Source organism: Petromyzon marinus, chromosome 25 (assembly GCF_048934315.1).
Source record: "Petromyzon marinus isolate PM22_M1 ecotype Great Lakes invasive population chromosome 25, UKy_Petmar_22M1.pri1.0, whole genome shotgun sequence".
NCBI lineage: Eukaryota > Metazoa > Chordata > Hyperoartia > Petromyzontiformes > Petromyzontidae > Petromyzon > Petromyzon marinus.
Genome location: NC_133691.1, coordinates 12659695 through 12678109, shown reverse-complemented (window position 1 = coordinate 12678109; position 18415 = coordinate 12659695). Strand labels below are relative to the sequence as shown.

The following is an 18415-nucleotide window of genomic DNA, read 5'->3' as shown; positions in this document are numbered from 1 at the left end:
TAACAGGGGAGTTTTACGCCACTTTTTGGCCATCCCTGCGGGAGGACTACAGAGAGGTGCTGGAGGAAGCCTCAGTCACTGGGGTGATGCATCAGTCTTGGAGGAGGGCGGTGCTCACTCTGCTTCCCAAGAACGGAGACCTGAGGCACCTACAAAACTGGCGTCCGGTCTCCCTCCTGAACAGACTACAAAAAATTGACGAAGGCTCTCTCCCTGTGACTGAAAGGGGTGATTGCACAAGTCGTACACGGGGACCCAGTCCTACACCATCCCCGGACGAACCATCCACGACGGCATCTTCCTGGTCAGGGACCTCATCGCGGTGTCCCAGAGGTTGGGCATCCCAATCGCGTTTCTGGCTCTTGACCAGGAAAAGGCTTTTGACAGAGTGGACCACAAGTACCTGCTGGGAACCCTCAAGACCTTGGGTTTTGGGGATGCCTTTGTCCGAACGATCCGCCTACTCTACACCAAGGCGGAGTGCATGATCAAGATCAACGGCGCCCTCACTGCCCCGGTCAAATTCGAGCGAGGAGTGAGACAGGGATGCCCATTGTCGGGCCAACTTTATGCCCTGGCATTAGAGCCTTTCCTGAATCTCATGAGGCGGAGACTCAGCGGCCTGGTGCTGAGGGAACCAAGCGTCAAGTTGGTCCTCACACCATACGCCGACGACGTCCTCCTCATCCTGCGCTCCCTGGCTGATGTCGCCTCCTCACCAAAAATGAACTGGCAAAAGTACAGCGGCCTGCTGGTTGGAGCGTGGGACATGACCGAGTGTCCCGAGAAGGCAAAAGCCATCAATTGGAGCACAACATCGCTGCACCACCTGAGGGTGTTCCTCTGACCAGAGGAGGAACCACCGCAGAGGAACTGAGTCGAGCTGAAGTAGAAGGTGAAGGAGCGGCTGGCCACCTGGAGTCGCCTGTGCAAGTTCCTCACCTTCAGGACAAAGACGTTGGTGGTGAACCAGCTGGTGACGTCCATGCTGTGGCACCGACTCTTCTCCCTGCACCCCCCCATGAGCCTCGTCAACGCACTTCAGAAGCGAGTCCTCGACTTCTTCTGGTCGGGTGGAGGACACCGGGTCGCGGCTGGGGTCCTGGCCCTGCCACTGGACGAGGGCGGTCACGGGCTGATGTGCACGCGGAGTCAGCTGGCCACCTTCCGACTGCAGGCAGCGCAAAAGTTCCTGCACGCCGTCCCGGCACCAGCCTGGAGCGTCACGGCCTCCTTCCTCCTGAAACAGCTGGGGGGTCTGCAGTGCTCCAAGCAACTATTCTACATGGACCTGCAGGGCCTCCCACTGGGACAGCTGCCACCCTTCTACAGAAGCGTCCTGCAGACATGGAGCTTCCTTGCCGTCAGGAGGCAGAACCAACCGCGATCGGCCGAGGATCTGGTCTTCGAACCGATCCTCAGGAACCCACAGACAAAGCTGCCATCCACCACCACCACCCCTGGCATGGAGAGGCGCCTCGCCAACGCGCGGCTCACCAGGATGGGGGATCTGGTGGAGCCTGAAACACGGGGCCGGTGGCTCGGACCAGCAGACATGGCCGCAAAGACAGGGGGGCTGCAGTCGCTCCGGGTGGCTGCCCGGATCCTGGCCGAAGCCAAGGGGGCCTTCTCAGCGGCAGCGGGGAGAACGCCCCCCATCGGCGTTGGGGATGACGAGGCCCCTCTCGATCCCCCTCCACCGGAGCTCTCAGTTGTGCCACTGCATCGCCAATGCCGACAAACTTAGGCGGATCACAACCTGTGCCGGCTAGAAGACCTGCCGGAGGTGGCCTTCGCAAATGTAAAGAGGAAGGTGCTCTACTCCTACATGGTCCGGTTCCACCAACAGGATACCCTGAGGAGCCACAAGGATCATGCCTGGAGGGAAGCCCTGCCCTGCGTCTCTCCGGAGAGGCCTCGCTGGAGGCAACTCTACTCCAGCCCGACGTACAACCGCATCGGCGACCTCATCTGGAGCATCGCCCACGGCACCGTCACCACCAATGCCTCTCTGGCGCGCTTCACCGACGCGTCCCCGGAGTGCCGGTTCTGCGGTAAAGTGGAGACGGTGGCACACCAATACGTGGAGTGCAAGAGCCTGGACTCGCTGTTCAAGGTCCTGAGAAACATCCTCCTAAGGTTCAGCCTCCACTTCTCCCCGACGGTCCTCATCTTTGGATACCCGAAGGGCGACGGACCCCAACATCATCAGGGGCTGGTCAACGTGCTCTTCGGCTACGCCAAGCTCGCCATATACAGGGCGAGGAAGGTGGCCCTGGAGGGGCAATGTCCAGCCAGCAGCCTGGGCATCTTCCGCGCTCTGGTCGGAGCCAGGGTGTGGCTGGAGTTCCGCCATGCGTGGCTGACCCACGCCGTGCCGGCCTTCAAGGAGCAGTGGGCGCTGGAGGAGGCCGTGTGCTCGGTGGCAGATGACGGAGAACTCTGCATGCAGATCTAAGCTACCCGTAGGAGGCCGTTTGACTGTGGGAAGGGCTGCGTGCAGATGCAGCACTTGTCGTAGTTATAAAGAAAAAAGAGAGAGCGAGAGAGCCAAATGGAGTAGGAAGAGAGGGGGCAGAGAGAGAGGGGGGGGGGCGGAGAGGGGGTAGAGAGAGAGGGGGGGGGGGGGCAGAGAGGGGTGTAGAGAGAGAGGGAAGGGGAAAGGGAAATAAATAAATAAAAATATATTTTGAGTCTTTCATTTAAAAGGGGGGGGGGATACATAAAGCAAAGCATAAAAAACCGAAATGATGAACGGAGCAAAGTGCCGACTACACCGAGCATCTTCTTGCTTCTTCTGATCGTAAAAAAAAGAGAGAGGGGGGTGGAGACGACTCAGAGAGAGAGAGAGAGGGGGGTGGAGACGACTCAGAGAGAGAGAGAGAGGGGGGTGGAGACGACTCAGAGAGAGAGAGAGGGGGGAGTGGAGACGACTCAGAAAGAGAGAGAGAGAAGGGGGGGGGGGTGGAGACGACTCAGAGAGAGAGAGAGGGGGGGTGGAGACGACTCAGAGAGAGAGAGGGGGGTGGATACGACTCAGAGAGAGAGGGGGGTGGAGACGACTCAGAGAGGGGGGGGGGTGGAGTGGAGACGACTCAGAGAGAGAGAGGGGCGGTGGAGACGACTCAGAGAGAGAGGGGGGGGGGGTGGAGTGGAGACGACTCAGAGAGAGAGAGGGGGGGGTGGAGTGGAGACGACTCAGAGAGAGAGAGGGGCGGTGGAGACGACTCAGAGAGAGAGAGGGGGGAGTGGAGACGACTCAGAGAGAGAGAGGGGGGAGTGGAGACGACTCAGAGAGAGAGAGGGGGGGGGGTGGAGTGGAGACGACTCAGAGAGAGAGAGGGGGGGGGTGGAGTGGAGACGACTCAGAGAGAGAGAGGGGCGGTGGAGACGACTCAGAGAGAGAGAGGGGGGAGTGGAGACGACTCAGAGAGAGAGAGGGGGGGGGGGGGTGGAGTGGAGACGACTCGGAGAGAGAGAGAGAGGGGGGAGTGGAGACGACTCAGAGAGAGAGAGAGGGGGGGGTGGAGACGACTCAGAGAGAGAGAGAGAGAGGGGGAGGGGTGGTGGAGACGACTCAGAGAGAGAGGGGGGGGGGGGTGGAGACGACTCAGAGAGAGAGAGGGGGGGTGGATATGACTCAGAGAGAGAGAGAGGTGAGTGGAGACGACTCAGAGAGAGAGAGGGGGGTGGAGACGACTCAGATAAAGAGAGAGAGGGGAGTGGAGACGACTCAGAGAGAGAGAGAGGGGAGTGGAGACGACTCAGAGAGAGAGAGGGGGGTGGAGACGACTCAGAGAGAGAGAGGGGGGTGGAGACGACTCAGAGAGAGAGAGGTGTGGAGACGACTCAGAGAGAGAGAGAGGGGGGTGGAGACGACTCAGAGAGAGAGAGGGGGGTGGAGACGACTCAGAGAGAGAAGGGGGGGGGGGTGGAGACGACTCAGAGAGAGAGAGGGGTGGAGACGACTCAGAGAGAGAGAGAGAGGGGGGTGGAGACGACTCAGAGAGAGAGAGGGGGGTGGAGACGACTCAGAGAGAGAAGGGGGGGGGGGGTGGAGACGACTCAGAGAGAGAGAGGGGGGGTGGAGACGACTCAGAGAGAGAGAGGGGGGGTGGAGTGGAGACGACTCAGAGAGAGAGAGGGGGGGGTGGAGTGGAGACGACTCAGAGAGAGAGAGGGGGGTGGAGTGGAGACGACTCAGAGAGAGAGAGGGGGGGGAGTGGAGACGACTCAGAGAGAGAGAGGGGGGGGGTGGATACGACTCAGAGAGAGAGAGGGGGGTGGAGACGACTCAGAGAGAGAGAGGGGGGTGGAGACGACTCAGAGAGAGAGAGAGGGGGGAGTGGAGACGACTCAGAGAGAGAGAGAGGGGGGGGGGGGTGGAGTGGAGACGACTCGGAGAGAGAGAGAGAGGGGGGAGTGGAGACGACTCAGAGAGAGAGAGAGGGGGGGGGGTGGAGACGACTCAGAGAGAGAGAGGGGGGGGGGTGGATATGACTCAGAGAGAGAGAGAGGTGAGTGGAGACGACTCAGAGAGAGAGAGGGGGGTGGAGACGACTCAGAGAGAGAGAGAGGGGAGTGGAGACGACTCAGAGAGAGAGAGGGGAGTGGAGACGACTCAGAGAGAGAGAGGGGTGGAGACGACTCAGAGAGAGAGAGAGAGGGGGGGGTGGAGACGACTCAGAGAGAGAGAGGGGGGGTGGAGACGACTCAGAGAGAGAGAGGGGGGGTGGAGACGACTCAGAGAGAGAGAGGGGGGGTGGAGACGACTCAAAGGCGCCAGGAGGAGGAACCACAACAGACGAGCGGGACGGCAGTGGCCACGCGGTGAACCGGCGCCAACGATTGCCCAAGCTCTGCTTGACTATAATATATGAAAGTGTCGTGAGCTAATGAATCCAGAGCACCCATAAATAACGCACACGTGCGAGAGGGAAACACTCTATCCCATGACGAGCCAGTGTACGGCTCATCCTCGACTCCCACGGGAAGGGAGTTTCACAAAATCAGTGTAATCCACCAACCCTCGCCTCCACGTGACTGTGATGATCATGGTGCGGGTGGTATTTGCGATGTTTGTGCCGCTTGCTGGTGGAAGTGGTGATGATGATTGCGATCGTGCTGGTCGTGGTGTTAGTGCTGGTGGGGGTGATGATGGCAGTGTAGGTGCTGATTTTTGCGACAGTGGTATTGGTAGTATTGGCGATGACTGTTGTAGTGGTGGTGGTAGTGCTGCTACTGGTGGTGTTGATAGTGGGGAGCGGCAGTGTGGTGGTTAGCGCCCAGCGCACTGCGCTACGAATCCGGCGACCCGAGTTCATTCCCGCTCACGGCCAATACCAGTGACGATTATGTTATCTGAACCGGTCCTGGGCTTTCTCTAGGTTGCTCCCGCGTCTAGCCTTTGCAGACTGTTGCGACAAATGTTGTTCGCGAACACCAATCAAGGCCGGAACGGCACGCGATGGGGTTGGTGGCCAACACCACGCCCGGCCGCCTTTATCTGCCCAATGGTGATGTTTACACACCGCACCAGGTACTCAATTGAGGCTAAGTCGACCTAGGAGAGGCCCCGGACCGGTTCAGAAAATCGTCACTTGTGTTGACCGTGAGCGGGAATCGAACTTTGGGTTGACGGGTTCATCACACAGCGCGCTGTCACCAGCACCATCACCACACTACCCGTGGCAGCATCACAGTCACTCGATCACCCACTTATCCACCCATCTATTCACCCACTCACTACACTGCATTTGACAAGAACGGTCACTCGATCACCCACCCACCCACTCACCACGCTGCACGTGACAACGCCTCTATTTGTGCTTCTCCCCTCGCACTGCTCCGTATGATTTCCCAAGCTCACGTAATGATAATCAGAATGACATCGAACTCGACACATGCGGAAATACGACTGTGACATTAGCAGGAAAAATAGGAAAACATTTAACGTGCGAAGTTGTGGCTTTTCTCGAATAGCGCCATTTAGCAAAACGTCGCCTATTGTATTATTATTCCTTTAAAGATCACACACAGCGTCGCTATTGACGAACGTGTTGAGTCGGTGTTGTTTGTGCACCGCTGTAGCATCACCAGATAACCGGTAATTATAATAATAATGCCCATTCGAGAAACGTGTTAACTCGTTGGTAGTGTTGCGTGTTGCTGGTCGCTCAAAGTTGTGCTCCTCCGGCACGGTGTTGAGTAAACGCTGGGACGCGCTGATGAGGGCCCCCCAGACGAAGCTCTCAGCTCCACGCGGTCGGGGCGGCCCGATGGAGGCCCCTACGCCCCACAGCACGAGGCGACGCGGGGCGTGATTGGCAGGGGCGCCACGTGGGGAGGATGCACTGGGGGGTCATGCTGCGTGGGTTGGACACGGATGGAGTCGTGGAGTGGGAGCTGGTTGGGAGCTGGTTGGGGGGGGGGGGGCGAGGGGGGGCGATTTGGCGCCGCTGCCGGGGAGGAGGAGGCGGCTCTGCACTCTGTGGGAGGGGAGAGGGAGCCAGCTCAACCTCGCCCCCCCCCCTGAACCCCCCTCGTGTTGCCACGGGTATTTATAATCCTTCCTTTCGATTGATAAAGTCACTCCTCTCAATGAGCCGCAGGTTTCGAGGGCACGGGGGCGCTGGGACCGAGCAAGTGAACGCCCCGCAAGCTCCAGGTCGCCTCTCACGGCCTCGCAAGCTCCAGGTCGCCTCTCACGGCCCCAGGTCGCCTCTCACGGCACCGCGCTCCGGAGCGCGGCTCGAGAGCGCAGCCGGAGTCGAGCGCCGGGATGAGGAGGCGAGAGGAGGAGGAGGAGGAAGCGATAGACGAGCTCTTTAAAAGTCGCCGAAGCGGCGGCTCCTCCGCGTGTGGATCCGCGCGCTCCGTGCGCCCGGATCGATGCCGATCAGTCACGCGGAGTCGTGGCGCGGCTGTAGCCCGGAGCGCTTCCATTTGTCGACTCGGGCTGCGTAATATTCTCAGAGAGTGTCGTTAATTACCCGCTAACGTCTGCCCTAAAGACGGAGAGGAAATGCACAATTATTTGCAATTGGCAGTGTCTCATCGCTAGCTGCGGCGCGGGATCATTACGCCCGTCTCGGCGTGCGAAGCGATTTAAGAGCGCACTCGTTGTTGAGTAATTGGGCCCTTCTCATATTTGGCAGAGAGATATCGCGGGCGAGAGTAATTAAACTCAGAGCAGCGCGTTCCGTATTAATCCGCCGAGTGGGACTCGGCGCATGGCGGTGACGCGTGGTGATAATCACCGCGCGTGTGGCCAGAGACCCCTCCCCACCTTCTACTCCTGCCCGACACACACACACACTGACACACACACACCGACACACACACACCGACACACACACACCGACACACACACACCGACACACACCGCAACACACACACACCGACACACACACACCGACACACACACCGCAACACACACACACACTGACACACACCGACACACACACACCGACACACACACACCGACACACACACACCGACACACACACACCGACAAACACCGACACACACCGACACACGCACACACACACACACACCGACACACACACCGACATACACACACACCGACACACACCGACACACACACCGACACACACACACACACACCGACACACACACACCGACACACACACCGACACACACACACTGACACACACCGACACACACACCGACACACACACACACCGACACACACCGACACACACACCGACACACACACCTACCCCCGCCACCAACACCCCCCACTCTCCGACAGAGCCTCGTTACCTCGCGCCAATTAGCGCCCTGGGGCGCGCGAGCAGTGAACGAGTTGGTGGGGGGGGGGGGGGGGAGCCATCCACCAGCGATGCTGCGCGCAGAGGTGCCCAGTACTGCCACCACCCCCACCCGCACGCTCCCCTGACTTCCTCCAAGTTAGAGGCGTTTGTAAGTAAGGGGGGGGAGATAGGAGGAGCTTGGAGGTGGAGCCCAGGGAGAAGGGGGAGCAGAGGGAGCGGTGATGGGGGCTGGGGACGCTGCTGCGGGGTCGGGGTGTAAAGGAGGGGGCACGTGTGGTGGGGGCACGTGGGGAGTGGTGGGAAGGGGCCCTGCGGGCACAGGCGGAATGCGGCACCTGGTACCGCAGGCAGGGAATGAATTAAACTCCGGGCACGTGTTTAATTAAAGCCCAGATTAGTGGGCGCGCCGCCCGCCCCCACAGCGCCGTTGATCCCCCGTAACGGGGAGGGGGGGGGCAGGAGTAAGCGATGAGGAACCCGGGCCAAGGGGAGGCTTAGAGGACGCAGAGAAAAGGGTCACCACGAGACGCACGCGCGGCGCCTCCTGGAGCGACACCGCGGCGCGTTCGCGACGTCAATCACACCTGTCACCTGCGGAGGTGGTGGTGGGGGGGGGGATGAGCTATGTACGGCCTCTTCCTTCTCCTCGTCGTCGTCTGAGTAACGGGATCATCGCGGCAGAGACAGAGGCGTTTATTTTCCCGCAGGGCTCCCGCGGGGCTGGGCAGGAGTCGTCATTTTATTGCGAAGCGAGAAGGGGCTGTGAAGGCGAGTTGCGTGGGGAGGCGACTCGGGGTGGCGGGCGTGGAGGGGCGGACGAAGCGTTAGCAGGTGTGCGTGTTCACGTGTGCGGGGGTGCGTGCTCGGGTGTGCGTGTACACGTGTACCTTTGTACGGGAGTGCGTGTACACGTGTGCGAGTGTGCGCTTGGACACGTGTGTGTGTGTGTGTGCGCGTGTGCGCGTGTGCACGTGGAGCGCGGCGCCGTAGCCCACCAACGGTGCCTGAACGAGCGACGCTCTTTCGTCGTGACATTTGAGTGACTCGGGGTGGTGGGTTTCGGGCAATTGGCAGCACACGAAGCATTAAAAGTTACTTGAGCAGCGAGGAAGGTATTACGTTTCGAGGCGCGTGAATCACGGTGACAGACGCCGAGGCATTTCGAGTGCGCCGTGGAAACGCTTCGGCGAGGCGGGGGACATGATCGGGCCGAGGGAGCGCAGCTGAATTCTAAGCAGGTTGTCTGACACAGATTCTTCACTGCGGTGTCGCGCAATCCCGCGGCACAGCGATGGCATTCATCACGCGGGGAGCGACTGCTGCGGCGCGCAGCTCGACTCGCGGCGTGCCTGACAACGAACAAATCCGCTGCCCCCCCCCCCCCGCTCCGCTACCTGCAAGCCAGAGCCTCGCTCCACCGCCCTTCGCCGCCCTCCTCCCCTTGAGCAGCAGCAGCAGCAGCATTGCTCCACCAATATGCCCCCTGCGTCAGTCTGGTTTCGTTTGAAAGTCCTGGCGGGTCTCCCTCCCCCCCCCCACCATCTTGACACGTGAGGCTGTGGCTGGTTAATTCACGTGCGCAGTGAGTGACGCGTGGCATCGCGCGGGACCTCGGGGTCCCCCCTCCCCCTCCAATACTCACAACGACAGCAACAACAAAGCAACCCTCGGTACGTCCGAGAGAGCAGGGAGTCTCGCGTGTTCCTTGTCACGACAGCGGGCTGCGAGCACGGGGGGCCGCGTCTACTCCTCGGGTCAACCCGGTACCCCCCCCCCCCCAACCCCAACGTGGTCATGGCCGCCGTGCGGAAGGGGGAGCGGTGTGGGAGGGGGGGGCGTCTCCCCTTTCCCCACGCATTCGCCTGCCGTTATTCACGCGACGCGCTATTATTGCTTTAAATATTCATGCACGATTCGTAACCGCGACCTCCTTTGTTGCTCGACAGGCTCCTCTCTCCTTTCCATTTGGTTTTGTGGGAGCGTCTCTCTTGTCCGGGGCCTAAAGGGCAGGCTCTGGGGGAGGTCTTCACTGCCTCCGCTGACCTTGAACTGAGCTTCGCGATGGGTCACAACGTGGCGGTGGTGGTGGCGGGGGTTCACGTGCTCTGCTTGATATTTCAAGATCTTCACAGTCGCATGCCGCCGAGATTTCTCTTTGGATTTTCCAATTTTGCAAACGACGGTGACCGCGTCTGGCGATACTGTTCGTGTGTGGTCGAGATTCAGTTAGTGGGGCTCTTACCTGGTCAGTGAGGCTCTTACCTGGTTAGTGAGGTTCTTACCTGGTCAGTGAGGCTCTTACCTGGTTAGTGAGGCTCTTACTTGGTCAGTGAGGCTCTTACCTGGTTAGTGGGGCTGTTACCTGGTTAGTGAGGCTCTTACCTGGTCAATGAGGCTCTTATCTGGTTAGTGAGGCTCTTACCTGGTTAGTGAGGCTCTTACCTGGTCAGTGGGGCTCTTACCTGGTCAGTGAGGCTCTCACCTGGTCAGTGAGGCTCTTACCTGGTTAGTGAGGCTCTAACCTGGTTAGTGGGGCTGTTACCTGGTCAGTGAGGCTCTTACCTGGTTAGTGGGGCTGTTACCTGGTTAGTGAGGCTCTTACCTGGTCAATGAGGCTCTTACCTGGTTAGTGAGGCTCTTACCTGGTCAGTGAGGCTCTCGCCTGGTCAGTGAGGCTCTTATCTGGATAGTGAGGGTCTTACCTGGTTAGTGGGGCTCTTGCCTGGTTAGTGAGGCTCTTACCTGGTCAGTGAGGCTCTTACCTGGTTAGTGAGGCTCTAACCTGGTTAGTGAGGCTCTTGCCTGGTTAGTGAGGCTTTTGCCTGGTTAGTGAGGCTCTTACCTGGTTAGTGAGGCTCTTACCTGGTTAGTGAGGCTCTTACCTGGTTAGTGAAGCACTTACCTGGTTAGTGAGGCTCTTACCTGGTGAATGAGGCTCTTACCTGGTCAGTGAGGCTCTTACCTGGTCAGTGGGGCTCTTACCTGGTTAGTGAGGATCTCACCTGGTCAGTGAGGCTCTTATCTGGATAGTGAGGGTCTTACCTGGTTAGTGGGGCTCTTACCTGGTTAGTGAGGCTCTTACCTGGTCAGTGAGGCTCTTACCTGGTTAGTGAGGCACTAACCTGGTTAGTGAGGCTCTTGCCTGGTTAGTGAGGCTTTTGCCTGGTTAGTGAGGCTCTTACCTGGTTAGTGAGGCTCTTACCTGGTTAGTGAGGCTCTTACCTGGTCAGTGAGGCTCTTACCTGGTTAGTGAGTCTCTTACCTGGTTAGTGAGGCTCTTACCTGGTCAGTGAGGCTCTTACCTGGTCAGTGAGGTTCTTACCTGGTCAGTGAGGCTCTAACCTGGTTAGTGAGGCTCTTACCTGGTCAGTGAGGCTCTTACCTGGTCAGTGAGGCTCTTACCTGGTTAGTGAGGCTCTTACCTGGTCAGTGAGGCTCTTACCTGGTTAGTGAGGTACTTACCTGGTTAGTGAGGCTCTAACCTGGTTAGTGAGGCTCTTGCCTGGTTAGTGAGGCTCTTGCCTGGTTAGTGAGGCTCTTACCTGGTTAGTAAGGCTCTTACCTGGTTAGTGAGGCTCTTACCTGGTCAGTGAGGCTCTCACCTGGTTTACATGAACATTTTTAACTCTCTCCTAACTTGTGCTGACGCAGCTGCCGCCGGTCCAGCAACAGGGGCCACGGCTCTCCCCAGAGGCCCCCCGGAGACACCGTGGCTCCCAGGCGGAGGCTGCTCAACTCGCGTGTCCGGATCGCGGGGGGGCTCGCGGGACTCACGAGGGGGGCGGGGTGGGGGTTCAGAAGTCGGGGAACTTCGTCCCGTTCCTTCACAGATGGTCTCGTTGCCGGCACCACGACGGCCGCCGGGGACCAATGCTCCCTTCTGCGATGCCTTAGATGGCCGGAAAACCAAATCGTTCAGAACGCGGCCGCGTCTCGTCAGATCCCCATCGTTTCTGGCTGAGGCTGGTTCCTCCTTGGCGTGAGACCGCACGCACATTTACAGATGTCGGGGGTTGGGCGGTTTGAGCCGCCAAGCGAGCCGCGAGATGGCAGTAGAGGCCTCGGGGTTTTGAATCCGCGCGTTTGAAAGGTGTCGGGTTGTCTCCGGTGACTCGGCTCTCCTCCCCAGGCGCCAACACAGAGAATCCTCATTCGTGAAACCCATTAAGACTGAGTATAAAAAAATACAATCAATAATAATTACACTGCTGTACGAAGGACCCTCCAGGCGCCGTGTTGTTCACGGGGGGACAGCTTTCTTTTGAGCCTAGAGGACGCCTCTGGTCTAACACCGTTTTGAGACGAGGCTCAAAAGAAAGCCGTCTCTGGTGTGGACCAATCAGTTCCAAAGACAATACAGATATTATTAGAGAATGTTTTTTTTGCATTCTGACCACAAGCATTGTGGTTAATGTAGACATGATTCCTTGTAAAATGTTTCAGTTTGGTGTTTAAACATCTTAACACCTGTTTCATTGCCGGAACAAAGGGGAAAACCTATTGTCATATTTTGGTACTGGCAAAGGAGGTCCCATGATGAGAAAAGGGAGGTGTTTAAAACTATTACACTGTTTCGATTTAAAGCTTTCGTGACTGCAAGGATTAATCTTCTTTGGTTCTTTCGGTGAAGTCACGTAGAATGAGAATAAAATAATAAAATAAAATAACACAATGCAATTCTCACGACGTTTCGGCCACAACACAAGCAGCCTTCTTCAGATGAAAGAACAGAAATGTCGGGACGACAGAGCTTCAATTTTACCGAAAGAACCAAAGAAGATATTACACTTTTTACTTTATATTACCAGGTAAAGCCGACTGAGCTATATAGCGAAGTGGCTAATCACGTGGAAATGTATAGCAGCAGCTAAAGACTGTAAACGCGTGATGTTGATTCTAAATGTGGAGGTATAAACCGGAGGACCGGGAGAAAAATCCACGCGACCACGGGGAGAGAGACACGCAAACTCCAAATATACAGCAGGAGTCAGGGTCAGGATCGCACCCACAGCCTCCTGTATACCAGGCAAGGGAGTTAACATCTCGCCTCCGCGGCGACCCTGTATTGTTTCTATTCATCTCACAATCCTTTTGTACACGGAGCACTCAGAGCAATCTACTGTTGTATGTAATAAAATGCCAAGCCAATATGTATCGCAAGGTGTTCTTTTTTGGTGATATTTTCTAAGACTATTCTGGCGAAAGAATGACGTTAATAGAGGCACGAGATGAAAAGTAAGAGGGCATTTAAATGAGCCGATTCAGTCTCCTCTATTCGTTACTCTCACCTCTCCGCTGCTGTCACTATTAAATATGATTATTAAACGTCCACCGAACTTCTCGTTCCGCCGTGTTAACTCAACCCAATGTGTAATCGTTCGCTCGCTTTGGTGGCGACGGTTCGCAGCCGCTTACCACGGAGCCCGGCCAGCAGCCAGCCAGGAAACTCGAGACACTGAATGTTAAAATATATTGATCTGATTATCGCTGCTGGGGCACGGACGGGTGCCCTACCGGTGGTGGTGGGGGGGGGGGTCACTCCGAATCAGAGTCTTTATTTATATTGGATGAATCCGATGAGCTATGAAGCTCTTTTTCCACCGGTGATGTCGTCCAGAAGTCGTCCTCGCGTTTACGACCGCGGGACGTGGCGAGCGGCCGAGAATTCGCGCGACGGCCGTGCTCCGGCCACCTGGGAAAGACGGCGGCGGCGGCGGCGTCAAAATTACCGGCAGCAGATTTCACGGCGACTTCTCCGGAGTGGAGTAGGAAATCACCGCAGCAGCGAGCTCCCATTTACATCTGTCAGGCGGGGCGGGCGGGAGGAAGGGAGGGAGGGAGGGAGCGAGGGGGGGAGGGGGGAGGGAGGGAAGTAGGGAGGGAGGAGGGGAGGCAGGGAGGGAGGAAGGAAGGGAGGGAGGGAGGGAGGGAGGAAGGAAGGAAGGAAGGGAGGGAGGGAGGGAGGAAGGGAGGGAGGGAGGGAGGCAGGGAGGGAAGGAGGGAGGAAGGGAGGGAGGGAGGGAGGGAGGGAGGAGGGGAGGGGAGGGAGGGAGGGAGGGAGGAGAGGGAGGGAGGGAGGGAGGAAGGGAGGGAGGGAGGGAGGGAGGAGGGGAGGGAGGGAGGGAGGGAGGAAGGAAGGGAGGGAGGGAGGGAGGGAGGGAGGGAGGGAGGGAGGGAGGGAGGGAGGGAGGGAGGCAGGGAGGGAGGGAGGAAGGCAGGGAGGGAGGGAGGAAGGGAGGGAGGGAGGGGGGAAGGGGGGAGGGAGGGAGGGAGGGAGGAAGGGAGGGCGGGAGGAAGGGAGGGAGGGAGGGAGGAAGGGAGGAAGGGGGGGAGGGAGGGGGGAAGGGGGGGAGGGAGGGAGGGGGGAAGGGGGGGAGGGAGGAAGGGAGGAAGGGGGGCAGGGAGGGAGGGAGGAAGGGAGGGAGGGAGGGGGGAAGGGGGGGAGGGAGGGAGGGAGGAAGGGAGGGCGGGAGGAAGGGAGGGAGGGAGGGAGGAAGGGAGGAAGGGGGGGAGGGAGGGAGGGGGGAAGGGGGGGAGGGAGGGAGGGAGGAAGGGAGGAAGGGGGGGAGGGAGGGAGGGGGGAAGGGGGGGAGGGAGGGAGGGGGGAAGGGGGGGGAGGGAGGAAGGGGGGAAGGGGGGGAGGGAGGAAGGGAGGAAGGGGGGCAGGGAGGGAGGGGGGAAGGGAGGAGGGGGGGAGGGAGGGAGGGGGGAGGGAGGGAGGGAGGGGGGAGGGAGGGAGGGAGGGTGCACTCCGCGCAACTCCCTCGGCCGCTGTACGAGCACTGAGCTGGTGCAGCGGCCGGGCGCACAAGGCGGCTCACGTTGAAGCCCCTTGCCCGGAAATGATTCTCCCTCGTGCAGCCCGGAGACCTGCGGCTGGAGATGCGGGGGTGGAGGGGGCGAGGGGCGTTCCGGGACGGGGCCGTGTGGGGGAGAGAGGGAGGGGGGAGGGCAGTCAGGGCGGCTGCGCGGATGAATGAACCTCATGGCGGTACCCCGGGTACTATAACACCCCGGGGTACTATAACACCCCGGGGTACTATAACACCCCGGGTACTATAACACCCCGGGTACTATAACACCCCGGGTACTATAACACCCCGGGTACACCCCGGGGTACTATAACACCCCGGGGTACTATAACACCCCGGGTACACCCCGGGGTACTATAACACCCCGGGGTACTATAACACCCCGGGGTACTATAACACCCCGGTTCTCGCATGATACAGTCACTTTTAGTATGTTGATGGTCGGCGATGCGACAATCGACTCATCTCGACGAGCTGTACACGATGCACTATTCAAAGTTTGAATTTTTCGATAACGGATTTTGTTATGCTAATGTTTGGCGTTTCGAAATCGCGGAGTGTGGCACTGATTTCGGATTGATTGGGTACCCCAGTCGCGGAGTTAAGTAACACCCCTTGGAAAAAAAAATAGTGTCCCAGAAATACCACATTTAAATTGCCTAGGCCATTTTCTATTGTTTGGTTACCCATATAGGGGAAGACACTCAGACGCTCGCGCTCCACTGTTGGATTAAGCGAGAGCGGCGCACGTGGGGTGAGGGATCGTGCACGTGGGGTGAGGGATCGTGCACGTGGGGTGAGGGATCGTGCACGTGGGGTGAGGGTCCGTGCACGCAGTCAGAGGCGCGCGACGGAACCGGCTGAGCCGTGCTGTGGATGTCTGCACGTGTATGTTGAACTTCTTTCACACCGTACGTAGCCAACCGTGCTGGGTGTGTGTTGAACTTCTTTCACACCGTGTGTGTGTATGTTGAGCTTCTTTCACACCGTACGTAGCCAACCGTGCTGAGTGTGTGTGTATGTTGAGCTTCTTTCACACCGTACGTAGCCAATCGTGCTGAGTGTGTGTGTGTATGTTAAACTTCTTTCACACCGTACGTAGCCAATCGTGCTGAGTGTGTGTGTGTATGTTGAGCTTCTTTCACACCGTGTGTGTGTATGTTGAGCTTCTTTCACACCGTATGTAGCCAACCGTGCTGAGTGTGTGTATATTGAACTTCTTTCACACCGTACGTAGCCAATCGTGCTGAGTGTGTGTGTATGTTGAGCTTCTTTCACACCGTACGTAGCCAACCGTGCTCAATCGGAGGTTGGATGAGGCGTTCGGGGCGGCTCACGTCTCTGTGATGTCACCTCGCGAGCACCCAGCCACGAGACGGGGGAGTACAGCAAGTAGGTTCGTGAACCCCGCGTAATTGCTCCCACTCACTGCACTTACATCATTAACAACAACAACACGCCATGAATCGACCCAGCCTTCCAATTGCAGGGCCCTTCCGAAAGAAAGACAACAAACCACGAGCGACGAGAGTCGCGTAAGCTGCTGTGGATAAATAACGACATCATGGGCATCATCATCATCATCGTCGTCGTCACTGTTATTACTCCGCGTGGTTATTAAACATTCCACCCTCCCGTGAGCCCCCCCCCCCCCGGCTTCGCGTGAGCCCCGCCCCTCGCCTCCCTCGTGACGGCTCCGAGCGCGAGGCGGGGACGAGCTGAGCGAGAGGCGCGCGGGTCATCAAATCACGGGCGGGACGCGGGCCCGGCCTCTCGCCCGGCCTCTCGCCCGGCCTCTCGCCCACGGCACCCGCCCCCTACCCCGGCGTGCGCGAGGCCTCCACTGCCGCGTGTCCCGGCGGGTCACGACCCGGGGATCCATCCCGTTCCGGGCTCACCAGAGGGGGGCGAGGGTGGAGGAGTAATATTGGAGGGGGGAGGGGGGGGGGACACGGACCCCGATCAGCCTCAACTCCCCATGCAATCATCCTGCACCCCCGCCCCACCCGACGCTCGTTTGCTGAGTGTGTCCGGATGAGACGCACGGAAGGAAAAGAGGGGAGGGAGGAGGGGTGGGTGGTGGATTCTGTGGCCGTGAGAGATTGGGGACACTCCCTCGCCGCCGCGTGTTCAAGCGCTCATCGCTCGATATTGTTATCGGCGGCCTCCGCTCGTTTAGCAGTGGGGACGGATTTCATTTCATCGCGCGCGACGCCACCACTCGCCCTGCCCGCGTCTCGGGAGATGGCGCCAGCAGCGACGAGCCGGGGCTGCCTCGCTGCCCGTGGGCGGATCCCCCCTCCCCACCCCCCTCACTCTCACTGTGTCACACTCTCTCCCCCAGAGCCGCGCTCCCATCTTCGCTCTAAATCAAGTTTTCATTTTAATGCGGCTTCAATTCACTCCCCGTGACAGCGGGGAGCCCACCCCGCGTGCCCCACCCCGCGCTCTCCCCGTGCGCGATCTTCCCCTCTCGTCATCCCCCCCCCCCTGCCTGCCGTGATCCCCGCTTCCCGGTGAGCGGCTCTGCCTGCTGGCTCGTGGTCCTCATTTTCAGCGATACCGAGATCCCCAGATCGCTGCGAGGGATCCGTCCCGCGTGCCTGGTGTCCTCCCCGCGTGGAGAACCTCGCCACGGGTTCGCGCGGTTGATTCTGGGCCCCCCGGAGCCCTGCCGGGGTGCGCGCGCCATCGCGTCACGCAGGGGCGGAGCCAGGGGGGTGACAGGGTAGAGAATTGTGACCCCCGAAAAAAATTTACAAATCGAAAATCTGAAATATTCTGCGTTTAAGTGTACGACACTCGGTCTGGCGGACTCCGTGCAACTGCGTTGTCAGAGTGTGTCGCCAACCGATGGCGTGCGGTATAGCCGATTTCTCATTCAGTCATTTCTTGAAATTAAAATTTGTTGAATGTCACCCCGGGCTGAAAATCCTGGCTCCGCCCCTGGCGTCGCGTGTTCACAACCCCCGGGGTTTGCTCCGCCACACCGTGGGCCTCCCCGTGTCGTCCCGCGTGTCTTTATCCCCCCCCCCCCCCCCCGAGTCGCGCGGCTCAATTCGCCAAAACCCCACGATTACGCCTCGCCCGCACCCCAGCCCGTCCGCCTGGGATTCAATTAGAGAGTAAATCCGCGCTTTGGCTCACCGTGAAACCAATCCGTGCCATTCCCAATTACCGCCGCGCCCGTGACTGATCGCCTTTGCAACGCCGCCGCCGCCTCGTGTCGCTCGTTTGTCGCGATCCGCGCTCCTCTGCAACGCGCAGCCGGAACTAGCGCCGCTCCAGCCGCGACTCGGAGCGGAGCGGTCGCTCGCCGCTCGTCGTCGCGACGAAGTCATCATCGGTGGAGAGAGGGAGAGACCGGGCGACTCAATACCAAGCCGCCCGCCTCGCTTGCGCGTGAGAGAGCGGCTCACCCGCTCACGAAACCCGCATCGGAGATGCAGCGACGTCGTGTGGCCTGCGACAGACTCTTGCGGCCAGGGAGCGCCGTTTGCGAGCTCCTATTCTGGCTCTCACGTGTCCAGGGCTCTCACATGTTCAAGCTCTCACCTGTGTAGGCTCTCATCCGTTCAGGCTCTCACCTGTCCAGGTTCTCACCTTTTCAGGCTCTCACCTGTCCAGGGCTCTCACCTGTCCAGGTTCTCACCTATTCAGGCTCTCACCTGTCCAGGGCTCTCACCTGTTCAAGCTCTCACCTGTGTAGGCTCTCATCCGTTCAGGCTCTCACCTGTCCAGGTTCTCACCTTTTCAGGCTCTCACCTGTCCAGGGCTCTCACCTGTCCAGGTTCTCACCTATTCAGG

General features: G+C 59.1%; 1 protein-coding gene across 1 annotated transcript in view; it reads left to right on the top strand.

Moving 5' to 3' along the window:
* LOC142929089 (uncharacterized) overlaps positions 1-17020 on the top strand; it is a 29749-nt gene extending 12729 nt beyond the window's left edge. Inside the window, exon 4 of the mRNA XM_076069541.1 lies at positions 16338-17020. Within this exon, the coding sequence (XP_075925656.1) occupies positions 16338-17020 (683 nt within the window). The remainder of the gene's footprint in view (positions 1-16337) is intronic.
* The last annotated feature ends 1395 nt before the right edge of the window (positions 17021-18415 follow it).